The sequence below is a fragment of the Elephantulus edwardii genome, unplaced genomic scaffold, assembly GCF_000299155.1.
Source record: "Elephantulus edwardii isolate Elephantulus edwardi_28Jun2011 unplaced genomic scaffold, EleEdw1.0 scaffold00238, whole genome shotgun sequence".
In the NCBI taxonomy this organism is placed as follows: Eukaryota; Metazoa; Chordata; class Mammalia; order Macroscelidea; family Macroscelididae; genus Elephantulus; species Elephantulus edwardii.
This window is the reverse complement of record NW_006399988.1, coordinates 2,878,667-2,906,373: the sequence shown is the minus strand read 5'-3', so window position 1 is coordinate 2,906,373 and position 27,707 is coordinate 2,878,667. Positions and strand designations below refer to the sequence as shown.

The following is a 27,707-nucleotide window of genomic DNA, read 5'->3' as shown; positions in this document are numbered from 1 at the left end:
ATGTTCTATTGTGAAAAAACCACAAGTGAAAGCCCTGTGAATGACAGTGAGCTGCTGTGTGCTGCGGTGCTGAGGAAGAGATCCTAAAGTTGGGTAGCTACAGATGCTGGCCACAGCACTGGATTAAAGCGTGCTGGTGGCTTTGAGGACAGCAGGATGAGCATTTCATGCAGCTGTGCATGGTCTCACCACATTTTATGAATGACTGGATGGCAGAAAGCAGCAGCAACAACAAATATGTATGTCTACTTGCTCCTGCTCGAGGACAACATTGAGTCATCCCTCCAGGCTCAGTGCAGTTCTCAACAAATGACCGTATTCTTTCTTTACCTTGATTTTCCCTTTTCCTTCTTTAGGAAAAATTCTGCTAGGCTGTGCTTAGAGCAAAAAGTAGTAATCTGATTAGTTATTTAAAATTTTAAGAGCAGGGATGACTGCACAAATGTATATGGGAGAAGGGAGAGGCACACATAATTGGCAGTGAAAGAGCCGTTCAGTCCTGTCACATAGCGACAAAGTAGGTCTTAGAACCAGGAGGCCTGCGTGCAAGCACACCTGAGAAGCTGTTCTGATTGGAGAAATGTATCCGGGGTGTTTCTGACCTGAATTGTGGCTTGTTGATTTCCTAAAACCCCCACAATTATTGGGGCAAAAATGTTAAGAATCTGCAGTGTGAACCTCAGGGCCAGTGGGCAAAACCAAGCAGCTTTGTTCGCCATCAGTAGTTCTTAAAGTGATCCACTGACCAACAACATCTATCTTACCAGGAACTAGGTCTCCACAGCTGACCTGCTGAATCAGAAATGTGGAGTAGGGCCCACAGACTGTGTCTTCACTGGATTTCCCGTTTTCATGCAGTATTCTGTATTTGGGTGTTTGAAAATGTTTCGTCTCCACAACCTGATTCCTAGCCCTTGCAGGACCTTGGGATTCCCCAGGAGACATTTAAAATTTTCATTACCCTGGCCCCATTCTCAGACATATTGACTCATCAGTCTGGGTGGCTTGGCGACTGGGATATGTGAAAATCCCCTGGATGATTCAGATATGTGACCAGGATCGAGCACTTCTGCTCTCAAGGGCAGTTTGTTCTGTTTCCCCTTTTCTTTCCCCTCTCATTCCTCTTTTCTAACTACTCCTGCTTGATTTGCTTGTGTTTAGGAGTTGAAATCACAAGTCTATGGTAAAAAGCTTGGAAGACAGCTACCTGACCAAGTATCTGGAAGAAGTCTCATTCCAAAAAAAGAGACCTTAGAGAATGTGGAAATTATTAAAAAAGATCATTAATATCACAAGCAAATAAAATCTTGCTGAAGATTGTTTAAAACTGGCTGACAAGAGAACTTCCGGAAAGTCAAGCCAGATTCACAAGAGGCAGACACATGAGAGATATCACTGCTGATGTCAGATAGATCTTAACCTAAATGCACAAAATAACAGAAAGATGTTTATTTGTGATGTTTATTTGTGTTTTAGTGACTATGCAGGGGCATTTGACTGTGCAAATCATACAGATTATGTCTAATATTGAGGAGAAAGAGAATATCAGAACACATAATTATGCTCATTTGAAACCTAGACATATATCAAGAAGCTATTGCTCAAACAGAACAAGGGAATACTACATGGTCTAAAATTGGGAGAGGTTGGGGAGCTCTGGTGGCCTAGTGGCAAGAAGCTGCAACTACAATCCCAGAGGTGCACGGTTCGAATCCACCAGATGCTCTGCCGGGGAAGGAGGGGCAATCTCCTCCTGTACCAGTCAGATCTGATTTGACGGTATATGCACACAAAAATAATAAAATTTAAAAAAATAAAATAAAATTGGGAGAGGTGTGCATCACCTTTCTCCATACTTACTCAATCTGCATGCTGATCAAATCATTCGAGAAGCTAGGCCAGATGAAGAAGAATGTCACAATTGACTAAGAACATCAGGATTGGAAGAAGATTTATCAACAGCATACATTATGCAGATAACAGGACCCTGCTGGCAGATAGTGAAAAAGCTTAAAGCACTTATTGCAGAAGATCAAAGCCTTTCAAGAAAGGATTATATCTCAACATCAAGTAAAGAATGAGATTGATAGGTAACATTCTTCATGTACTTTTAATTTAATTAAAAATTAAATAGATTTTTTTTTAAAAAAAAGTTCACATGGTGTCTGTCCACCTTGGGTCACCCTACTGGTATTTTAAATAGATACAGAAATTATGATAAATGATATGATAGAGAAAAGATTGAGGTTGTGAAGACTTTAATTTTACCTGGTGGTAGTTGTTGTTGTTAGGTGTCATGCAGGTGATTACAACTTATCAGTACCCTATAAAAAGAGATCTGAATCTTGCCCTACCTTGCACTACCCTCATGAACTCTTTTATGCTCAAGTCCATTGTTATAGTCACTGTATCAGTTTATCTTTTTTATGGTTTTCCTCTTTCTTTGATCCTCCACTTTTCCCATCATGATGTCTTTTTCCAAGGACTAGTCCTTTCTGAAAACATGCCCACTCTAATCATCCCTACGCTAACGAGCACCCTGGTTGCATGCCTTCCAAAACAAACTTGTCTGTTCTTTTGGCAATGTGTGGGATATTCAACTCTTTACCAACCCTGCATTTGAAAGGCATCTGTTCTTCTCTCATCCTACTTTTTTGCCCAGCCTTCTAATACATGTGAAGCAATTGAAAATACTATTGTGTTGGTCACTCACACCATAGTCTTTAACTAATTTAATTTCCCTTCAGCACTTTGGAGAGTTCTTTCACAGTTGATTTTTCCCAGTGCAGCATGGCCTTTGATTTCTTAACTGCTGTTACGTGGGATGTTAATTGTGGATCCAACTACAATTAAATTCGTGACAATTTCAGTCTTTTCTCTATCATGATGTTGCTTTTTAGTCTATTGGTAAGGATTTTTGCTTTCTTGATGTTAAGATATAAGTCATATTGACAGGAGAAGATAACATAGATGAATGGGACCTTCTAAGACTCAAATCCCTATGCACATCCAAAAACTTCTCCAGTAGGGTAAAAAGGGAAGCCACTGACTGGGGAAAAGTATTCGGTAATAAAATATCAGATAAGGGACTTATATCCAGAATTTATGAAATACTTGAGCACCACAACAAGATAAAGGTAAATAATCCAATAGAAAAATGGGCACAGGATATGAACAGGCACTTCACCGAAGACGACATTCAGATGGCTAACAAACACATGAAGAAGTGCTCAAAATCCTTAGCCCTAAGAGAGATGCAAATTAAAACAACTATGAGATATCATTTCACCCCAGTCAAAATAGCAAAATTTAACAGAACAGCAAGCAACAAATGCTGGCGAGGTTGTGGAGAAACTGGAACCCTGATTCACTGTTGGTGGGAGTGTAAAATGGTGCAACCCCTGTGGAAAGCAGTATGGCGCTTTCTCAAAAAGTTGCAAATAGAGATACCATTTGACCCAGCAATTCCACTACTGGGAATATACCCTGAAGAGACCATAGCTGACATCCAAGCAGATATATGCACACCCATGTTCATTGCAGCTTTGTTCACAATAGCAAGGAGTTGGAAACAACCTAAGTGCCCATCAACAAACGAATGGCTAGAGAAGCTGTGGTATATTCGCACAATGGAATACTATGCTGCATTAAAAAACAAGGAACTCATGCAATATTATTCAAAATGGTTGACTCTGGAGAACATTATGCTGAGTGAAATATCCCAGTCACAAAGGGACAAATATTACATGATGCCACTGTTGTAGAATGGGACTGTCCTTGGGGTTGGGGAGAGACTGAGTAAGATGGGTTCAATAATGTATACTGCACTGAAACAGAGGAGGGAGAAAACTGTTTAAAAGAGATATATAACTAGGTATTTCTGTCATCACAGGAGACTAGAGCGAGGGCTACATGGTGGAGGGGACCTGGGGGAGGGTTTGTAAAACAATGAAAGAATCTTTTCTTTTACTTTTCCATAATTTTTGGACTCATGTACTTATAACTTGTTAGTCAAATTTGTGTCTTCTAGGTTGCAACACCCCCATGATACATCTTCAAGGATATGAACATGTACAGCCAAGCACAATCAATAAGAGTGCATCTAAATTCCAAAATCAATCTCCATAATAGTCTATGTGTTTCCTACTGCCAAAGGGGCCCTTTAGAGTAGTGAGAGAAGATCTTCACCCTGAAACCCACAGCGTCCCTTTTCAGCAGGAAGTAGCTAAGAGAATACGCCATCCCCTTTTCCTTATGACTCAGGGTGAAGTCTCTTTAGGGAGGAGTGATAGGGAATGGCAAAGGACACACTGACAAAGAAGATTAATCAGAACTGGCTTTGACAAGCACTGTGGCATTTGGACAAGAACAAACTGGGAGGAGGGTAGAGAGAATAGTGCAACAATGAATGAATGGAAACCCAAAATCTCTGTAAATGTTTATGAAAATTAATAAAATATAATTATAGAGTTTAAAAAAAAAGATATAAGTCATATTGAAGGCTGTGTTCTTTGACCTTCACTTTCTGCAAGCCGTTTGTGTCATCTGTATAACACAGGTTGATGTTTCTTGCTCCAGACCTGAAGCCACATTCTTCTTTGTGTAGTCCATGGTAGTAGCAGTCAAGAAATCAAAAGACATGTTGCATTGGGAAAATGTGTCAAGTAATGGCAGTTAGCTGGACAACACCTAACAACAGCAGCAACACTGGAACAAGATAGATCTGCTTCCGAAATGGAAATGGAACCTGTGAAAACCCCAGGGTTGCAGTGGTCTGCGCCACAGCCTGTGATGGGGCATGGGAGTTTGTAGGATCAGGCTGCACTTCCTCCCTGGTTTGTGCGTTTTGGGAGGCCAGAGTTAATTCCCCAGCAACCAACTGCTACACCCCCAAGGAGAAGGCAGCACTTGTGCCAGTGGTCCCCTGCAGATGATGGGGACTCCATTGCGTTTGCCTCTTTTCCAGCAGTTCCTAATACATGTATTTGTCAGTATTTTTTTTGTGTGTGTGAAAAGACAAATAGAGCAGATCATATAGCAGTGTCTCCTCTCTGGTTTGGCAACTTTGGTTACATTCTTCACATTGTGGCAACATTTTACTTTTTTTTGTTACCACAGATGACAGGCTCACTGCCCTGGAAGTAATTGTTCAGTACTTCAGAGTTACTGCTGGAAATTGGGCATTACAAAAACCATTCCTTTAAAAATCACAGTGCTTGAGGCAAATGTTCCTTACCAGTTCACAAAATTGTTTCGTTTCAAGGCAACACTAGGAACTATGATGTATTTTTAAGACAGTCTTCTGACTTAGAAAATTAGAAAAAATTCAATAGTTTTAAAAGACAGTAGAAATCTTCTGTAAATCTGTTCCCCAGGGATCCCATTAAATGTTAACATTTTGTTGTATTAGCATCTAGTCTTGCATGCATATGTCATTTTTTAATATAAAATTAGAATAATAGAATGTATATACTTATAGATCTTGTTCCTTATCCTAGCATTATCTTATGATAATTTTACATATTGAGGGGTTTATTTTGCTTATTGACTTTTGTTTTTATTTCATTTTTAACATTTGTGTTGATTGCACCCCATGACCGTATCCTACCATTTTTCTCTGGTTAATCCACCCTTTTTTTCCATAAGTGCTAACGCTCTTGTGATTAAATATTTATTTTTAGAGTATTTCCTTAGGCTAGTTTCCTGGAATTGTGATCATTGAACCAAACATTATGCTGATGGTAGACACTCATGCCCTATCACTACAAAAGTACCGCTGGTGCTGCCTCCTCTTCTGAATGAAAGTGCCTTGTGGTCTGCTCACAATGCTGGTTATTTTTTTTTAAAGCTGGTTGTCAGTTTGCTGGGCTACGTGGCTGAGTTCTTGATTCCCAGAAGCTCAGAATATATGGTCACAGATTACTGAATCATGGATTTTATCTTTCTTTCATCCATCCCATGGGATCACAGTTATCTCCCTGTCTGACGACTGTAGGATGGAAATATCCATCTTATCTTGGTTGTGATGCCAGTGGTCCTCAGTTGGCTGAATCTCCATCCACCCTGTTTGTAACTTCCATGCGTTTGTAACCTTTAACCCACCCATGCCATGCACACTAGCTTTTAAACGTAGCAGGACACGTCATTAAGATAGATGAATCGATAAATGAACATTAACAGCTTACTGGCTGTTGCTGCATTGATCTGTCTCATGAGCACACTTGCACGAATACCATAGGCATACTGCTGCCCCATGTCGTACTCATCGTTGCTGGCATTATTTAGTCCATTGCTGGTGACTCATGTGCCAGCCCGTCTCACTGAAGGTCAACTTTGCATCTGTTGTCCCTCTGCTTCACCAGACATGATATTTTCCTCTTAGATTGTTTTTCCTCCTTCTGTGCCTGAAACATGTGAGTCTGACAGCCTTCTGTTATGGTCCATAAGGTTTTCACTGGTTGATTTTCAGAAGTGAATTGCGAGGCATTCTCCTAGTCTGTTCTGGTCTGAGAACTCTGCCGAAACTTGGCCTGCCGTAAGTATGTTGTTGTTGTGTGCTATTGAGTTAGAACCAACTCATAACTGACCCTCCAGTGAGTTTTCAATGGCAGTAGGCCGCAGTGGAGGAAGTTACAAGTATTTCTCCCACAGAGCAGCTGGTGGATTCAGACTCAGTGGCTTTGGGTTGATAGTGCCGTCTCTTTGCCACTAAACCACCAGGGTGCCCCAAGAAACCCTTATCACATTTGAAATCTTGATGGCATAGTTTTCAGGATCATAGCAAACAAGTCACAATAGGTCAGATTTGTGGAAGGTAGACACCCTTGAGGACTGAACACACTTTGGGATAGCACAGTAAAGCCACACATATCAGTAGCATAAAACTTAAAATAGTGTAGATCACAAAGTGTGTGTTACCTATTGCAGAGGTGTTATAGTACTTTACCTAGCTGTCTCTTTCTCCCTTGTGCATGCTGCATGTATACATATGTGTGTGCGCGCACATGCACACGTGCGAGTGCATGCACGCGCGCGCACACACACACACACAACACACGGATAAATTAATTTCTTCAGTGCACCATACAGGGATGGCTTACAGGACCCCCAGTTGAAATAGTGAGTCCACTTTCATGGCCTCCCTTTACAGATGCCATTTAATTGAAGCACTAGTGACTTGTAGATGTGCAGATGCTTGAATGCTCATTACTTAGCTTGAGGGGAGAACACTCAGCATCTTGAGTCATGGCAGCTTGTCACCATGGCTTTGCCATGTAGGTCAAGCCAAGAGAACATGTTTACAGACTTCAGCTCTGTGCTGGAAGGCGCAAAAGCATTGTGTCCCCACTGTTGTGACTCATGAAGTGTCTTTTCCCCCCTTCAATTTTACCTACAAGGTTTGTATATATTGCCCACACATCAGATCTCCCTTTCCTCCCCAACCTACCCACCCCTACCACTCATCAAACCGTACGACCCCATCCCATCTCCACCCCTCTTCTCCTCCCTCTGTCCTTTAGATCCTCATATATGTTTTACTAGTAATCTATTTCTACAATAATGGCCTTAAACAGTATGTGTCTTCATGGGACTGAGTTACTTAGCTTAGCGTAATGCTCTCCAGGTTCCCCCACGTTAGGTAGTGATTTACAAAATCATTGCTTCTGCGAGCCGCGTAGTATTCCATTGTATGAATGTTCCATAATTTCTCAATACATTCCATTGTGATTGGACATGTGGGCTGTTTCCATGTTCTTGTGATAGTGAATAGAGCTGCCATTGGTTACAAATCTCTTTGCCTCATTTCTCATTTTTTCAGGGTATGCTCCAAGCAGTGGAATAGCTGGGTTATATGGAATTTCTGTGTTCAGCTTTCTGAGGAAACACCAGTCTGCTTTCTAGAGTGGTTGTACCATTTTATACTGCCACCAAGAATGTATAAGCATTCCTATCTTACAACATCCTCTCAAATTTATTACTTGCTGTCCTGTTAAAATTGTCATTGCTACGGGAATGAGATGGTATCTCATTGTGTTTCTGATTTGCATCTCTCTTATTGCCAGTGATTTTGAACATTTCTTCATGTTGTGCACATCAAAAATTTTTTCCAGCATGTTGTTGTTATGTGCCGTCGAGTCGCCTGCGACTCATAGCGACCCTATGTACAACAGCCCTAAACTCCGCTCTCTTCTGTGCCAATCGCACTGTCTCTGACACTCCCATCCCAAAAGAAAACTTACTGATTGGGAAAAAAACATTTGGCAATACCATTTTAGACAAGATGACACAACCCTGCTTGCTGAAACTGAGGAGGACCTCATGCACTTGCTGCGAAGGGTCAAGGACTGCAGCCTTCAGTATGGACTGAGGCTCAATGTCAAGAAGACAAAGATTCTCGCCACTGGACCAATTGGCAGCGTCAGGATGGATGATGAAGAGATTGAGAGTGTTCACAGCTTCAGTTTGCTCGGCTTCACGGTCAACACTCTTGGCACCAGCAGTCAGGAAATCAAAAAGCATATCGCGATGGGAAAGTCTGCTGTTAGGGACCTCTCTAAGGTACTCAGGAGCAACAGTGTCTCTCTGGAGACTAAGGTGCACCTGATACAGGCCATGGTATTTGCAATCGCTTGTTATGCATCAGAGAGTTGGACAATGACTAGGGAGGATAGAAGGAGAGTGGATGCTTTTGAGCTGTGGTGCTGGAGAAGGGTACTGAATGTATCATGGACTGCCAGGAAAACAAACAGATTCATCTTGGAGAGGATTAAATCAGGCTACTCCTTGGAGGCAAGGATTCTGGGGCTTCGTCTGACATACTTTGGACATGTTGCCAGGAGGGTCGGGTCCTTGGAGAGGGACATCATGCTTGGGAGGGTGGAGGGACAGCGCAGGAGGGGAAGACCCTCTATGAGATGGATTGATTCGGTGACTGGGGTAATCGGGATGGGTGTGTCAGAGGCAGTGCGGTTGGTGCAGGATAGAGCAGGGTTTAGGGCTATTGTGCATAGGGTCGCTATGAGTCGGAAACGACTTGACTGCACATAACAACAACAACAACAACTCATATCAGAAGTTTACAGAATCCTACAGGGCCACCACAGGAAAAAGCCCGATAACCCGATCGTGCTGCTTCTTTGAGCACCTCCACATACTAGTTGCTCTGTTTTGAAAGTGTAATTCTGCTTGTCAGCTTGTGTTTCAAGTACCTCAGTGTAGCAAATTGGCTGTGCAGGAGGCATCACAACAAAGCAGTGTTAATAATAAATGCCAACTGCTTGTGAATGCTGGGATTTGGGGTCATTTCAGGCATATCCTTGCCTCAGAGAGACAAAAGCAGAAAGAAAATAAGCTCTTCTAATCCATTGTCAAAGACACAGATTTGTTTGATTTCCCCCTTATGTTTCTTCCCCCCCTTTTATATTGTTTTGCTTACAAATCTCTTATACATTGTGTTTCACACTGTTCTTCATTCACATGTGTTTCATACAATCATTCCCATGCATATTATGTTGTATAAAATTAATCACCATTGGATCTTGCCCATCATTACCCTGCCTTTTCAGGTCCCTGTTGTATCATTCCCATTTCCTTCACCCTCTTCCCTCTACCCACCACACTATACAACTCTTTAGTTTCTCCCCTACTCATCCTCAACCCTCCACACCCACTCCTTACCCCTTTGGGTCACCATATGTGTTTTACTAGTTATCCTTCTATTTTTACAATAATAGTTGTATGCAGTATTTGTCCTTATGAGACTAAGTTAGTTAACTTAGCATAATCCTCTCCAGTCTCTCCCAAGTTATGTTTTATTTTTCGAAATTGTGTTCCTCTGTGCTGCATAGAATTCTGCTCTGTGAATCTACCAGTTGTTGTTTGACATTTTGGTTGATTCCATGGCTTGTGGTGTTCTTGTGGTGGTGAACACTTCTATAAACACTGGTATACATATCTCCGTTTGTGTCTCAGAGGACCTGAAGCACTTGCTGCAGAAGGCCAAGGATTGCAGCCACGGATTGAAGCTCAACATCAAGAAAACAAAGATTTTCAGCACTGGGAAGATTGGCAGCATCAGTATGGATGATGAAGAGATTTAGACTGTTGACAGCTTCAGTTTGCATGGCTCTACAATCAACACTCTTGGTACCAGCAACCAGGAAATCAAGAGACAGATTGCATTGGGAAAGTCGGCTGTCAGGGACCTCTCCAGAGTGCTGAAGAGGAACAGTGTCAGGCTGGAAACTAAGGTGCGCCTGATATAGAACATGGTCTTTAAAATTACTTGCTGTGCATCAGAGAGCTGGACAATGACTAGGGGTGATAGAAGGAGAGTTGATGCCTTTGAACTGTGGTGCTGGAGAAGAGTATTGGATATACCATGGACTGCTAGGAGAACAAAGACGTTTTTCCTGGAGAGAGTGAAGCCAGGCTGCTCCTTAGATGCAAGGATTCTGAAGCTTCGTTTGACATACTTTTGGACATGTTGTAAAGCGTGATCAGTCCTTGGAGAGGGACATCATTTTGGGGAGGGTGGAGGAACAGTGCAGGAAAGAAAGACTCTCAATAAGATTGATCAGTTCAGTGATTTGAGTAGTGGGAGTAGTGTCAGACACAATGAGGTTGGCACAGGATAGAGCAGGGTTTAGGGCTCTTGTACATAAGACCACTGTGAGTCGCAAGTGCCTCGATCGCACATAACAACAACAACAAGAACAATGGTGACAGAGGCTCAATTTGTGCCATGTTTTCAGAAAGACCCACTCAGTAGGAGAAGACAAGTTGCCTGTGTATCTTGCCCCCTGTTCTGGCCCATGCAGGCTTTCCTTGGCCTGACAACAAGCTTCATCTCTGCTCCAAAGGCAGCTGGGCCATCAGCCCACACAGCAGGCTTCCTGAGAGCTCTGGTTTCTCTTTAACTTCTCATCTTGCAGCTTTATCTGAGTGTTCTCCTTCAGGTAACTCCAGCACGGAATTTCTCTGCCAGTCTGTCCTTGCTTGGCCTGAGGTGACTCCATCCTGCCCTGCTTTCTTCTCTGCTCAGACACCTACCTCAGCGATGTGAGTCCCACCTGATCCAGAGCCAAGGAGAGAGAAGACGTCATAGGAAGGGCTTGGCCAAGAACACTGTGAAAGGATGCTTCCGAGCTGGGCTGATGACCAGACAGCCACTAACATTGAACCCTAGGACCCGAAGGAAAGTTCTGAGGTAGTTCTACGAGGCCCCTTGATTGTATATAGTCTTCAGAGCAGGCCAGGCATATGTGTGCCATCTTCAGAGTGCCTTGGCTGCACTAAAAGCTACGTAATGTGTTTCCATACCTTTTCAATCTGTATGCAGAACAGATCACCCCGGATGCTGGGATGTACAAGGAGGAATATGGCATCAGGATTGCTGGAAGATTCATCAACAACCTGTGTTATGCAGATGACACAACTTTGCTAGCTGAAACTGATGAGGACCTGAAGCACTTGCTGCAGAAGGTGGAGGACTGCAGCCTTTAGTACGCATTGAAGCTCAAAATCATGAAAACAAAAGATTATCATCACTGTGCCAATTGGCAGCATCAGTATGGATGGTGAAGAGATTGAGATTGTTAACTGTTTTAGTTTACTTGGCTCCACAGTCAACATTCTTGGTACCAGCAGCCTGGAAATCAAGAGATGTATTGCATCGGCAAAGTCAGCTGTGAGCAGTGACATCAGGCTAGAAAATAAGGTGCATCTGATCTGGGTTCTAGTATTCACAATTGCATGCTATACATCGGAGAGCTGGACGGTGACTAGGGATGATAGAGAATTGATGCCTTTGAGCTGTGGTGCTGGAGAAAAGTGTTAAATATACCATGGACTGCTAGGAGAACAAACAGATTTGTCCTGGAGAGGGTGAAGCCAGGCTGCTCCTTGGAGGCAAGGATTCTGAAGCTTTGTCTGACATGCTTTGAGCATGTTGCGAGAAGGGCCCAGTGCATGGAGAGGGACATTATGTTTGGGAGAGTGGAGGGACACTGCAGGAGAGGAAGACCCTCGATGGGATGAAGCGATTCAGTGATTGGGTTGGCGGGAGTAGGTGTGTCAGAGACAGTGAGGTTGCCGCAGGATAGAGCAGGATTTAGGGCTCTTGTACATAGGGCCACTAAGAGTCAAAAGTGATTCAATGGCACATGACAACATACAACAACAATGCCAAGTGCATTTGAGTTTCTTCTGAGTTCTTTAAATCCACACTCCTCCGTCAGCATTATAGATCTGACCTCATGTGGAATCAGGTGGAAGGAATTCTTCCTCCACAATTAAACACAATGACAGAGTGGCAGAAGCTGCTTTCAGGTCAGTTCCAGCTCATGCTGTTGGAGGACTCCAAGGGACTTTTCCAAAGTGATAACTCAGCTCTCTTTAGACTTTCCTCTGAGTGGGATTGAACTGCCAGTCTTTTGGTTAGCAGCTGATTGTGTTAATTATGTACGCCACCTAGGGTCTCGTATGTGGTGACAGGTTCATAAATGTGCCCATGGTCATACCTTGTACAAATGGTCTAAATAAAGAGTGGAAAGTAAAACGCTTTAGCTCTTTTGAGCAGGTCTTATGTCCCTGGGCAGGGTGGGCGGGGCCAGCTGCTACTTCATCTTTGCAGTGACTGTGACCTGTTCTTTCTCTTCTAGCTAGTTAGGCCTGCTCTTGAATCTTGACGCTGTGAACAGGCCTGCATCTTAGCATTTGGTTTGTCACAGATTATGTCACAATTCCTTGTCTTCTGTTTCCTCATTGAGTTATGTGAACCGCCTGCTCCCATTTCCACTTTCCTCCCCTGAGAGCAGCATGCTGGGTTGAATACAGATCATCTCATGACCGAGTTAACTTTTAGCCCAGTAGCTGGATGATCTTGTAATGCGACAGGCACAAAGGCGAGCCTGGCACGGTCAGGATGAGCGAGCCATGAGTGGACTTATCTGCAGCTCAGGTGAACAACCCACCATCATCTGAGGCTCTGACGTGCTCTAGGTGCTTGAGCTCCCAGTCTCCAGCCACCAATCAGCTGGAAGCAGCCTCTGAGCTGAATGAAATGGGAATACATCTCTTATTTGTTAAGGCTGTTTCTTCCTTATTATATGGACCCACAGCTCAGCCCAAGTCCCACTGTGGGGCATCCTGGCAGATGTGTGAGGTGGTTTTATTTTCTCTGCTTCAATTGGAAGCTCAGGTGTGAGTGTAACAAGTGCTTTCCCCGCTTTGACTCCTATGTTCTTCCTTTACATTTTTGTTTTTTGTTGTGTTTTTTTTTAAAAAAAGCCAAGAGCTGATGAACAGAAAAGCAAAATGTGTTATATCCATACAACAGAATAATATTTGACTGTAAGAAGGAATACAATTCTGATGTTGTTGTTATGTGCTTGCTATTGAGTCATTTGCGACTCATAGCGACCCTATGTACATCAGCCCTAAACCCTGCTTTATCCTGTGCCAATCGCATTTCCTCTGACAAACCCATCCCGATTACCCCACTGAATCAATCCACCTCATAGAGGGTCTTCCCCTCCTGCACTGTCCCTCCACCCTACCAAGCATGATGTCCCTCTCCAAGGACCTGTCTCTCCTTACAACATGTCCAAAGTATGTCAGAAGAGGTCCCAGAATCCTTGCCTCCAAAGAGTAGCCTGGTTTAACCCTCTCCAGGCTGAATCTGTTCGTTTTCTTGGCAGTCCATGGTACATTCAATACTCTTCTCCAGCACCACAGCTCAAAGGCATCAATTCTCCTTCTATCCTCCCTAGTCATTGCCCAACTCTCTGTTGTCCAGCAAGTGATTGCAAATACCATGGCCTGTATGTATCAGGCACATTCTGATAGATGATGAATAATAAATACATTGAAAACATTGCAGAGTGAATGAACCATAGAAGAAAAGACAAAGGAGATATATCCATAAAGACAAGGAGAGAGGGTTTGTGGTTGCCAGGGACAGGGAGAGATGGGGTGGGAGGTTGGGGAGGTAGTTACTGCTGCATCAGGCAATGGGTCCAGTGCTGAGCAAATTGTACCAAGTACCACTTAACCACCACCCCCATGGCACCCATGCCAGGCTGGGCTCTGCATGCCTCCATCTCTTAGCACTTGCAACTCTGCTGTGTGGAGATTTCCAGTGAGTCCCCCTGGTAATGTGGGCTCAGCAGTGAAGAAAAGCAGCCACAGGGTACCCCCAGCACCAGTGAATGAACACTGGCCATGGTTCAGGGAGGGCAGCTCTGTTCCTAGACTCCCTTGAGAGTACAGAGACTTCCTGTTACTGCTTTTCCTGGAGGTTACCTTTGAGTGTATGGAGGGTGGGGGTATACGTACACTCTGGGAACATAGGGGTGATGGTTGTGCTATATATCCTGCGTTTAGAAAGCTGTCATGAGCCCAGTGCTTGTTAAACCTGCTTGACCATGAAATCATGTGCTCCAGTAGCATCTCTCAGTGTGGATGCCAAAACTGACTTGGGAAAGGACCTTTCAGGTGATTGTTAGACCTCCCACTTCTAAAGAGTTATCATAGTGATGCAGTTTCCTGCTGCTGCTGCCTTCTGCCTGGTTACCCTTCTCTGAGCACTCCTCCCCCCGGCGCAGTCATGTTGGCTGCTTAAGCTGCATTGATCTCCTGACCCATATGTCCTCATGGGGAGCCCCAGGCCTTTTCAGTCTTTCCTCCAGGCGGCTCTGTGTGATAGAGTTCTCTGAGGAGGACTTTTGTTGGGGACAGGGTCTCCGTGTGCTCACCTGCCCACATCTCAATGCTCCTGTGTGCTCTCAGTCTGGTCCTCCTGATTGGTGCGTTGTTCTCATTCCTAGGAGATGTGCTGTTGTTTATGCCAGGTAGACGCAGCTTTATGGCAGCACCATAGCAGCTGCCCCCACTTTCTCATTAGCCAGAAGTCATTGCTTCCAAGTCCCATGCCCAAAGCTCAGAAGTACTTCTGGAGCCTTGTGTATTTCCATCATAAACACTTTTGCTTTCTAGGGAATTGTGTTTTATAAAAAGTAGATTATGCTCCTTTCACTAATAGCTTGTCAAAGGGCAGAGAGAGAGTGAGTAGTTTTAGGCGTGGGATATACCAAAGGAATTTGCCACAGGGATTGTGTGTAGCTTCTTGCTGAAGTATCAAGTTTCTGTACAGGGTAGAATTCATCATCTCCTTAAATCTGTTAGGTTGATTGGGTTAGAAGTAAATGTGTTAGGAGGTGTCAAATTGAGTTTGATTCACAGTGACCCTTTGAACAACATATCTGCACCCTATCCTATGCTCTGCCATCGTCATCATCCGTGACACACTTGAGCCCATTGCTGCAGTCACTGTGTCAATCCATCCCATTGAGGGTCTTCTTCTCTTTCTCTGACTTTCCAAGCATTATAATCCCTTTTTTAGTAATAGTGTCTCCTAGCAGCATGCCTAAAGTATATGAGGTAAAGCTTCACCATACTTGCCTACAAGAAGCTCTCTGGCTGCCCTTTTCTCCAGCAAAAGAATTTGTTCTCCCCCCCCACCCCCGCAGTCCATGGGATATTCAGTACTCTCCTCCAACACTATAATTCAAAGGCATTCTTCATTATCTGTTAACATGAGGTCTAGCTCTCAGATGTACAGCAAGTGATTGAAAAGAACATATCCTGAATCATGTACACCTTAGTCTCCAAAAGATTTTTGAAGGTTACTGTGTTGCTAGAAGCTATGGTTCCAGTGTTTCAGATGCCAGAAAGGTTAGCCATGATAGACTGGTTTCAATAGAACTCCCAGATTAAGACAGATTAGCAAACAGGATTACTAATAATAACCTTCTGATACAACAGTCCTCTGAAAAATCTTACGAACAATAGAGGAATATAGTATTACAGGTAGAACAGAAGGACTGAGAAGAAGAGTGCTTCCTTTGCACATGGCCTCCTAGAGGTGATGTGACCATGAGTGTGTGCCTGGACACTCAGAGTGAATTCAATAGGGGCGTGTCTCCCAGGAGGCAGTGGTGCTGGAATCATCTCCCTTCATTTATGAGATTTGAGGCCATTTCCTAGCCAGTCCACCTCATGCACAGTTGCCCTCCACTTGTCTGTGGTAGCTTATGTGTTGCTATGACACTGAACACACTTCAGTAGAGCTTTCAGATGAAGACAAACCAGGAAAAGCCTGGAAGTTAGGAAAAGTCCTGTGGATGGCGTCTGTGGAAGCTTGTGTTGCTGTGACACTGAGCATGCTTCAGTGGAGCTTCCAGATGAATACAAACTAGGAGGGAAAGGCCTAGAAGTTAGGAGAAGCCCTGTGGGTGGATCATGGTAGTCCTAACCTGCCCCCAGTTGTGGAGAGGGGCATGACTGGGCATGTGGGTTTCCATGACTTGGGGGCAACTTTCTCCTGAGCCTTTCAATTTGTGTTTTCAGCAGAGTAGGGATGTACTCACCATAGACACCTCAGTGGAGAGGAATCCAGAAATCCTCCCGGGCAGCTCAGTGAGAGTGTCTACGTGTTGGTTTAGCTGTAAGGCAGAGATCCTTCTAAATTCTGCAGCTTTTTTTTAAGGAGCCTGATGGAGCAAAGATTTAGCCCACATGCACTGATGTGTTAACAGGCTCACCTGGATGAGCTCAGGGAATAATCTTGCTGCTAGTGGCCTCTTACTCTGCTCTTTTCCTTGTAGTTAGTCCATGGCACTGGTCTCGCCCCTGTTTCTGTCACACCTCTCCATGAAGTTGCCAGGACATGTGTAGGTCCTTCAGTGGAGTGCCAGCTCTCTAGTGCTGCCTAATAAGTCATCCTAAAACCTTGTTGTCTTAAAATAGCAATGATGACGGTCTCTTACAGCTTACGTTTGCTGACCTTGGTTCAGAATGGCTTGGTTGGGGTTTCTCATGTGGTTTCAGTTGCTTAACTGGGGCTGTAATTATGTGAAGACTTGACAGAGTGAAACATACAACATAGCACTTACATGGTGACTTAGCTGGAGCTTGGTGGGAGGGAACCTGACTGTGACCATACATAACCATGGTTATGTTCTGACATGACCAGAGCCTTTGGGCTATAGCTTGGGCTTCTCACAGCCTGGAGACTGTCAAGAGAGTATGTTTGAAAAATCCAGGCAGAATTTTAAAAATGTCTCTGATGAGGCTCTGTGTGTTGATGGAGACATGACACATAGTCTGCATCCTCCAAGAATATATGAGTTGGAAAATACTTGTTACAAATTGAATTGTGTCCTCCACAATAATACACTCAGGTTCTAAATCTTAGTACCTATGAATGAGACATCGTTTGGAAATAAAGTCTTTGAAGACTTTATCAGTTCACAGGCTATCCTGAGTGCTATCCTTAATAAGAGAAAAGATGGTCATCTGGCAGTATTGCTGAGTACCATTAGATTGGAACTGATTCACAGCTGACTCTCTAGCAGTTTTTCAGAGGTAGATGCAGCCCTAGAAATGTTCAGTAGTCTTACGTGGCCAACTGACTGGAAGAGATCCTTATTTGTTCCCTTCCTCAGAAAGGAATTCCCAACAGACTGTGGAAATTATAGGACAGTTTAGTATCACATGCAAGCAAAATATTGCCAAAGGTCATTCAAGAACAGTATATTAACAAAGAACTTCCAGAAGTACAAGCTGGATTTAAGAGAGTTTGTGGCACCAAGGATATCATTACTGATGTCAGATGGATTTTTGGTCAAAACAGAGAATGCTAGAAAAAAGTTTGTGTTTTATTGGCTATGCCAAGGTATTTGACTATTTAGATCATAACAAACTATGGCTAACATTGAGAAAGATGAAAATCCCACAGCACCTAATTGTGTTAATACAAAACCTAAACGTAGAACAATAGTCTAATGTGCAAAGAGAGCAGTGGAACATTCTACTTGCTTTAAAATCAGCGAAGGTGTGTGTCAGGACTGTATCCTTTCCCCATACCTGCTCAGTCTCTATGCTGATTAAATTATTCGAGAAGCTGGACTCTATGAAGAAGAATGTGGCATCAGAATCAGAGAAAGACTCATCAACAACTTGTGTTAGCAGATGACACAACCTTGTTTACTGAAAGTGAGGAAAACTTTAAATGCTTGCTGTAGAAGAACAAAGACTACAGCTTTCAATATGGATTACATTCAACATCTACAAGACAGAAAATCTTCAACACTTTGTCACTAGACACTGTTATGATAGATGATGAAAAGATTGAAATTGTCAGTAATTTCATCTTACTTGCATTCATGGTCAACACCATTGACACCAGTAGTCAGGAGATCAAAAGACATTGCATTGGAAAAGTTTGCTGTCAGAAACCTCTCCACATTACTTGGGAGCAGTGATGTCAATTTAATGAATATGGTGCATTTAATTCAAGCCATGATCCTTTCCATCATGCACCTGAAGATGGACAATGAATAAGGATGACAGAAGAATTTATCTGTTGTATTAGAAGTGCTGAATATCCCATAGACTGCCAAAACAAAACAAAAACAAAAACAAACAAACCCAAAAAACCCCCACAAATAGATATGGCTTGGAGAAGGTCAGCCAAAGTGCTCCTTAGAGGCAAGTGTATAAGTTGAAATCTTGATATCCTCACTTCTCTCTCTTTTTTTTTAACATCTTCACTTCTAAGGAGAATTCCAGATTGTAATTCATTCAAGATAGATTTGTTTGTTTTTCTGACAGTCAGTATTCTTTGTCAACACCATCGTTCAAGGTCATAGTTGAATTTGGAGAGTTTTTTTTCCTTTAAAATTTATATATTGTATTCTGTTGTGTGAGAAGCAACGATGTCAATCTAGAAACTAAGGTGCACCTGATCTAGGCCATTGTCATCACAATTACTTGCTATGCATCAGAGAACTGGACAGTGACAAAGGATGACAGAAGAAAAATCAATGCCTTTGAGTTGTAGTGCTGGAGAAGAGTCTTGAACATACCATGGACCTTCAAGAAAACAAATAGATTTGTCTTGGAGAGTGTGAAACTAGGTTTCTCCTTGGAGGCAAGGATTTTGAAGCCCTGTCTCACATACTTTGGGCATGTGGCCAGAAGGGACCAATCCTTAAAGAGGGACATCTTGCTTGGAAGGGTGGAAGGACAGTGTAGGAGAGGAACACCCCTGATGATATGAATTGATACAGTAACTGGGGCAATGAGGTAGGTGTGTTGGAGTCAGTGAGAGTGGCTCAGGACAGGGCAGGCTTCAGAGTTGTTGTATACAGGGATGCTACGAGTCGCAGGTGACTGGATGATATGTAACAACAACATTCTATTGTGAGTATTGTTATATTCCAGTAAAACTTTGTCTATACTGTATTTTACCATAGTTTGCGGACCTCTGACATAACAGTATAAAATAGCAGTTTTTGCTTTTATTGATGTCTGAAATTAATCCAGGAAGCCCCTGAGTGCCAGCCATAAAGACTCTCTTCATTTTAGTTTAACTGACCTTTCATTGACATATATTGTTAAAGTCTTGACTTTCTCGATACCAGTTTCCTCCTTTGTAACTTAATAGGGTCTTATGAGACATAAGGTCTAAAGATACATTTTATAAAAGGCCTTTCCCCCCACCCCCCCAGAAATTCACAAATTATGCACACAGGCCAGCAAAGTTAGTCCCAACAACTGGAGACCAAAGAATTTTGTTTTCTCTCCCTAAATTTTACTTATTTTATTTTATTTTTGAGAGTGTGTGCAATGTATGTCACTAAACCATCTCCATGTATAGTTCCGTGATATTGATGACGTTCTTCCAGTTGTTCAAGACCATGGACATGAAGGAAGTACTAACCACGTTAACTGGGGTGTCTCAATGAAACCACGAGAAAGGAAATTTCCAAAAAGAGAAACAAAATGAGGGCTTGCAGTGTGTGCCCTTTTATAATTGGGTTTTCACTCAGTGTGATGTCTTCAAGTTCCATCCATACCATAGCATGTATTGAGATTTCATTTCTCCTACCAACTGAGTTGTATTTGAAGTCCAACTAACCCATGTCTTGTTTATCTGTTCATCTGTTGGAGAACATTAGGTCGTTTCCCCCTTTCTTGTGAACAGTGCTGCAGTGAGCACTGGCTTGGGAACCTCTGTTTGAGTCTCTATTAGCATACCTTTTGGGGTGAAGGCCTCATTTCTTCTTCAGGCTTCCCTTACATTGTTCAGTCTTCACACACATCCGATACAGAATACTTTCCACTGAAGAAGCTACATTTTCCCTGACAATGAACAGCCTGGGCTGTGTCTGAGGCTTCCTGTACTCATGCTAATTGCTGAGCAGCTTTATTATATTTGCAGAAGGCAAGAGAAGAGAAGGCCACGCTGAGTGCAAGTGGATGGTGTTTGTGGTGAGGCTTCTTTTTATGTGACTCTGTGCATCTGAGCTTGCCCTCAAATGGCTGTAAACTTGTTGGTCCACAATTTAGAAGCTTTTTGCCAAAAATAAGCAAATGCATAAATGAATTTCAGTTGTTTTGATTGCCACTCAGGTGCTAAGGAGTGGTTGAGAAGAACTGGGATTGCTGGAATGCAGAATCCAATATGTAAAATTGAGCAGACTGTTCAGATTCAGCTACTAGCCAAGTGGTTCTGGCCCAGCCAGCAATGTCTTGGAAGCACTGGCTTGATTATCTTTCCCCAGTGGACACAGCTATGCAAACCCTCTGGAACGATTAGTTCTGTTTTGCTGATGGCGTCCCACGACTTAGAATCTGCACCAAAGAGTGACCAAGGGTGCCTGGGAGATGTGGGTCAGTGCCAGTCTGGCATACCTCTGAGCAGGGAGCAGCCTCCCAGGAGTCACCTTCATTCACATGGTGGGTAGGATTTGCCTGATGAAATTCTGCCCTGTGAACACTCAGTCTGTACATAGTGTGCATGGGGCCCTGGCATTGCATGTGGGTCTGACCACACATGCTTCTTGGGGTCTTCTTTGGCTGACTTTCAGAAGTAGACTGCTGGCGTTTCTACCTCATCTCCTTTATCCTGAAAGCTCTGCTGAATCTGTTTGGTGTCACAGCAGCACACAAAGCCTGCACTGACAATGAGGTGCATCAGACAGTAATCGAACCCATGTCTTCCAAATAGATGTGAGAATTTTTCTGAGTTCCCCCTGACCCTTATATTCTGCATTAATGCCAGGCAAGAATTATTACATGCTCACTAGCCCTAGACTCCATGAAGCTCATGCTAAAATAAAAGCATTCATTTTATTTTATGTAAGATTAAACACAGAGCCCAAAGTTATGGAAAGAGTAAGTGATGAAACCAAGAAGTGCACAGGTGTTCTCCCCTAGCCACTGCACAAGGTACTCCTTCATTCACAGGGTTGTAAATTCAGAATTTAGAACTGACAAATATGCAAATGTGTCAGGTCCTGAAGGAGCACTGCATGGGGCCTCAGAGGATGTGAAGATGGTGTGACAGCCCTCTAATGAGTTAATCTTCAGTCATGGCAGCTGCACACATTGCAGAGCATGCACTGCAGAGCAGGACAAAGCATAGAGTGCCTTGGGTGTCATCTTTAGAGAAGCAGATTGCCTTGCCTTTCCTCTGTGGTGTCACTGCGTGGACTCGGGCCAACACCATTTGGGGGGTAGGGGGCTTGATGTGTCATTGAGTCACAACCAGCTCATGGCTGAACCTCCAGAGGGTCTCTGCTGTAAATTACATGGGTGGAGATTGCCCATTCTCCTGTGGAGGTGCTGTTGGATTTGAACTGTTTACCTTTGGGTTGGTAGTACAATTCCTTACTACCAGGCCACCAGAGTAATCAAGTGAAAATTATTTCAACAATCCAGGAGCTTTAACTACTGTAAGAGCAATAGAAAGAGTTACGGGATCAAGAGTGTGGAAGGAAGCAAGGAAGTAGGGGGTGGATCAGTGAGGAGTCTGAGAAAGGATGCAGAGATGTCTATGAAGGGCTGGCATTGAGATGAGTCTGGCACATGGACATCTTAGACCTGCTGCAGTTAGTTTTAGTTGGGAACCAGCAATGAGGAAGCATCAGGCCTTCTTGGGTCAAGCTTCTCTTGCCTTCAGTCTTGTTAACCCCTGTTCTCATCAGCGTTCCTTTCTTCTCATCCAGAAGTTTGAGAGGGAGATGGACTTGCTGGTGAGGAAGTGAAGTCTACGCCCCGTGATAGTGTAGTCACACAAGTGTGCTGGCACAGCCCAGACTGCGGGCTTTGCCTTGTCTGCCCCTAGGCCTACTGAGGCTTGAAAAACCCCTCCCTTCATTGTGGAACTTTTGGCAGCAAAAATGCACAAAGTTCATTTCTGAGTCAAGGCTGCCCTACAGAAAATGTTTTTACCCCTTGGTTTAGTTTTTAAGCAGCATACTCAAAACCATCAAGGGCTCTTGAGACCTTTGGCCCTGAGGGTGTGAGAGTGGCCTTTCCTGAGTGCGTGAGAGTGGCCTGTCCCTAGCTCATCCTGAGTGTGTGAGAGCAGCCTGTCCTGAGTGCATCCTGAGTGTGTGAGAGTGGTCTGTCCCGAACTCATCCTGAGTGTGTGAGAGTGGCCTGTCCTAAGTGCGTGAGAACGGCCTGTCCCGAGCTCATCCTGAGTGTGTGAGAGTGGCCTGTCCTGAGTGCATCCTGAGTGTGTGAGAGTGGCCTGTCCCAAGCTCATCCTTAGTGTGTGAGAGTGGCCTTTCCTGCGTGCATGAGAGCGGCCTGTCCCGAGCTCATCCTGAGTGTGTGAGAGTGGCCTGTCCTGAGTTCATCCCGAGTGTGTGAGAGTGGTCTGCCCAGATTGCATGAGAGCGGCCTGTCCCGAGTGCATCCTGAGTGTGTGAGAGTGGTCTGCCCAGGGTGCGTGAGAGCAGCCTGTCCCGAGCGTGTTCTGAGTGTGTGAGAGCGGCCTGTCCTGAGTATATCCTGAGTGTGTGAGAGTGGCCTGCCCTGAGTGTTTCCTGAGTGTGTGAGAGTGGCTTGCCCTGAGTGTTTCCTGAGTGTGTGAGAGTGGCCTACCCTGAGTGTTTCCTGAGTGTGTCCTGTCTTGAGTGTGTCCTGAGAGTTTGAGAACGGCCAGTCCTGCAGGGAAGGTGGTAGCTGCACATCTCCTGCTCTCAGCGGGAAGAGAGGAGGAGTGTGCAAGCTGCCAGCAGTAGACACCAGTGTGGGAGCTATACTTGTTTTAATATTCCCTTTTTACTCATTTTCTTTTCTCATTATCTGTGGGATTCCTTCCCTCAGTATAGTCCATATGGAGTTGAGCTGTTAACTCAAAGACTATGCCTCTCTGGCACTTCAAATCCACCAATTGCCCCATGGGAGAAGGATGGGCAGTCTCCTCCTGTATAGTTTACAGGCTCTGAAACCTGCTTGAGGGTCAGCTGTGTGTCATTTCTGACTTGACAGCAATGAAAGACAGAGTTTTTTCATCTTTGCCCCTCTCTCCATCAGTAGCAACTGTGTTCATTCCTTTGGGCTGCTGTAACAAAGTGTCATGGACTGGTGCCTTCTAAGAATATTTGCATGACTTGCAGTCCTGGAGGTCTGGCCCATGTCCATCAGGATGTGTGGGTAAGGTAGTGTTCTCTCTGAGCCTACAGGGGAAAAGCCTTCCCTTGGCTTAGCCACATTCTGATAGACCTGGTAGGCTTTGGCTTATGGCTCCCACACACGGCCATGTGAAACCCAATACTTTTATTGTAGAGTCGATTGTGACTAATAGGAGCCTTTCAGGGCTGAGTAGAACTTCCCTATAGAATTTCCAAAGACGTAACTCATTATGGAAGCAGCCTGCCACATCTTGTTCCCAGTGGCTGATGGATTCGAATCAGTTATCAGCTCAACATGTAACTTACAATGCTGTCAGAATATGAAGGATTCTAAGTGGCATGTAAAAGGTTGACAGTTTGAATCTGCCCACAGGCACAGTCGGAGGAGGCCTGGTGGTCAGCTTCCATAGATTAGTACTAAGAAGACCCAGCAGTCACTTCTCTCAATAGAATCTATAGGACAGCAGAAAGGGTGTTAATTTGATTTTCACTCATTTGGTCTTGACCTCATGTCAACCTCTTATATCTTTGAAGATCCTGGTTTCAAACCACCATGCTCACAGTTGAGAGTTTATGCAATTCGGGCCGCAGCTGAGAAGCCCAGTTTCTCACACTCTACTTTGAAATAGTTGCAGGACTGCTCATAATAGGGAGTTTCTAGGGGAACTCAGCAGTATGATTTTGAATTCAGTTGCCTGTTTTGCCACTACAGGGTGAGGAAGAGGGGATTAATAACAAGTCATGCAGAAAATCTGACACAGCCTTAAAAATCCTTCACTGGCCCACTGCTTGCAGTGCATTAGTGTCATTTCAAGCTATCCTTTCTTTAACATCAAAATACTATCCTAAATTTGATTTTTCTCTCCCTTTTTGTAAAGAAATGAAAACTAGCTAAAAAAACTGTGATAATTTTACACATGGCATTTTCCAGTAAGTGCAAAGGAATTATGGGATGGAAGGACAGACACACCTGGGTTCTGTTGGATGAGGCAGGGGGCTCACACGAAGCTCTTGTGGCTCCAGAAGGGGCTTCTGTGGACTGCCTCTTTCTGGGAAGGTGCTCACTGCTCACAACCTCTCCTGCTTATCTATTTACTTTATTGTTTTATGCCTGTTTCTCTGATGTTCCTGTTTTGTAAATGGGAAAAAGGATCTGGTTATATGTGTATTATTCTTCTAAGAGAAACAAAAATCCTGAGTCAGGATAGCTTTAACTGTTATCTTACCTGTGGTTCTCCAGAGAAACAGACATAGTTAGGAACAAACAAAACAAATATTTAGGTAGATGGGTAGAGATGCAGCTCAAGGAAATTAATCACATGGCTGTGGGTCAGGTGACAGGCTGAAGACTTGATGTCCCCAAATCCATAGGTCAAATACTAAGAAGAATGACCAGTATGAACATTCTGGGTAAATATCTTCATACAATCTCCTTTTTTGCTCTCAATGCCTTCAAATGATTGATGGAGGCTTATCCACGTTGTTGTTGTTGTTAGGTGCTGTAGAGTGAACTACAACCAATAGTGACCTTATGAACAACGACTCTGATCCCTGTCTTATCCTGAGTCATCCTCACAGTCCCTCACATACTCAAGCCCATTGTTGCAATCACTGTGCCAATCCACCTAATTAAGGATCTTTTCTTCTTCCACTGAACCTTCATCTTGTCACCCATGATGTCTTTTCCCAAGGACTGGCCTTTCCTAACAACATCTCCAAAGTAAGTCCACATAAAATTAATGCGAATTCATAACAACCCTATGGGATGAAATCAACTTGCCTATAGGGTTCCAAGGCTGTAAATCTTTACAGAAGCAGCCTCCCACATCATTCCTTCATAGAGTGACTGAGGGATTCCAGCCTCCTGTCTCTCAGTTAGCTGCCCAACTCTTAATTACTATGCCGTTAGTGCTCTCTCTACCTGAGGCCAGTTTACTCACTCACATGTAACTGCTTCCTAACAGCTGCTGGCCCAGTATTTGACCAAATAGCCTAGCCAAGTTGACATGTAAAATTAACTTTTACAACTAAAGGGAATTTAAAAAAAAAGTCCCTGTAATTTACAAACCTATGGCCAGATGGCTTCAGGTGACCCATCTGTTCCATCTTGTCACCACAGACCTGGTTTCCTTGCACTTGTCCTATCTGCCTCTGCAGTGCTCTGCTTCTCCCAAGAGCAGCTCCACTCATGATCCCACGATAACTGCCAACAGCTGCTATGGTTATAGTCACAAAAGAAGGTAATGCAAGAAGACGACTTCATCTCCACGTTCTCCACACAATCTTGATATTCACTATTAAAGGTCATAGGTCGTATCTCTGTAAAGGGAGCTGGAAGAATAAGTGCACATGTAAAGTGAGCATAGGTCACACGGGCCATATATATAGATGGGATTGGAGTCACCTTCCTCGAAACCTCAAGAATTTCCAGAGAGAGACACTATTGGCAAGGGAATAGTAGGGGAATGTGCTGGCTGGAGATGCTACAAACAAGTATTTAGTTTGCAGGGGTTACTGGACTGTGAACAAAATAGGAAAATGTAGATTTTTCTGTTCTAGGAATTTAAATTTATAAATACAAGCACTAGAAATACGTTCTTGAAGTAGGCCCTGTATATTTTTCAACCCAAGCCCTGCTGTCTAATCCTTTGAGTATTGTCTAATCCTATTGAGTATTATTACTCAATAGAAAGGAAGAAACTCCCAGGAGTGTGTTCAGGGGGTGGAGGTTCTTGCTGCTGTTGACTCTGAAGGACAGAGGGTAAGAAATGCAGCCATCAGCACCCATTTCACAAAAAGTTATGTAAGAGAACAGTTTTGCTTCCTGTATTTGTTAGGTAAGGGTCTTAATAAAACTGAAAGACAAGACACAAGAAACCCCCCTTCTTAATCTGATTATTTCTCACAAGTGGAAAACTTCACAGCTCTCCTATTTGCTGTTCTCTTGTCCTTGAGGCCACATGCTTTTTTGAGAAGACTTTAAAGACTCTCTAAATGACCACTGACCAACTCTTTCTCCCTAGTGGGCAGTTTGCGGTTGTGAGGAAATGCCGAGAGAAGAGCACGGGTCTCCAGTATGCAGCCAAATTCATCAAGAAGAGGAGGACGCGGTCCAGCCGGCGGGGGGTGAGCCGCGAGGACATCGAGAGGGAGGTCAGCATCCTGAAGGAGATCCAGCACCCTAATGTCATCACCCTACATGAGGTCTATGAGAACAAGACGGACGTCATTCTGATTCTAGAACTGTAAGTTCTGGGTTCAGCCAGGAGAGGTCCTACTGGGGTGAGGGTACCACAGAGGCCAGCCCAGCTGCCTTTCCAGGACAGCAGGGTGGCGAGCTTAGCAGCCAGAGGAGGAAGTGCCCTGTCCTGAGACTTAGCTGCAGATCAGTAAATGCTGAAGAGCAGCTTCCATAAATGGGGTTCTACCTGATTTGTAAGTTCTGTTATTGTTGTTATTAGGTGCTATTGAGTCAAGTACGAACCATAGTGACCCTATGAACAATAGATCTGAACTCTACCCTATCCCATACCATCCTCATGCTTCCTGATATACTAGAGCCCATTGTGGCAGTGATTGTATCAGGCCATCTGGTTGAGTGTCTTCCTCTCCTTCGCTGACACTCTGCCTTTCCAAGCATGATGTCCCTCTCCAAGGAATTGCTTCCCCTAGCAACATGCCTGAAGCATGTGAGATGCTTTATCATTTTTGTCTCCAAAGAACACTCTAGCTTCACTTTCTGTGAAACACATCTGTTTGTTCTTTTGGCAGTCCGTGAGATGTTCAGGACTTTTCTCCTATATCACAGCTCAAAGGTATCAATTCTTCTTCTGTCATCCTTATTCATTGTCCCCTCTCAGATGCATAACAAGTGTTCGGAAAGAACATAGACTGAATCATATACATGTTAGTCTTCAAACTGGCATCATTGTTCCTCAATAATTTAGAGAGGTTTCTGACTGCAGGCTTCCCCTGTGTAATGTGTTTCCTGATTTCCTGACTGCTGGTTCCAAGGGTGTTGATTGTGGATCCAAGTAAGATGAAGTTGTTGACAGTGTCAGTCTTTTTTTCTATCTATCGTGATGTTGCCTCTCAGTCCAGTGGTGAGAAGTTATTTTTTTTTTATTTTATTACTTTTTTCCATGTAATTTACTATTATTAATTTCAATGAACATCTACAGAGATTTTGGAATTCCATTCATTCATTGTTGC

At 43.7% G+C, this 27,707-nt stretch overlaps 1 protein-coding gene across 2 annotated transcripts in view; it reads left to right on the top strand.

The window, feature by feature from the left end:
- DAPK1 (death-associated protein kinase 1) overlaps nt 1–27,707 on the top strand; it is a 265,295-nt gene that overhangs the window by 94,969 nt on the left and 142,619 nt on the right. For both annotated transcript variants that reach the window (XM_006898874.1, XM_006898873.1), the window contains exon 2: nt 26,519–26,740. In XM_006898874.1, the coding sequence (XP_006898936.1) occupies nt 26,519–26,740 (222 nt within the window). The remainder of the gene's footprint in view (nt 1–26,518; nt 26,741–27,707) is intronic.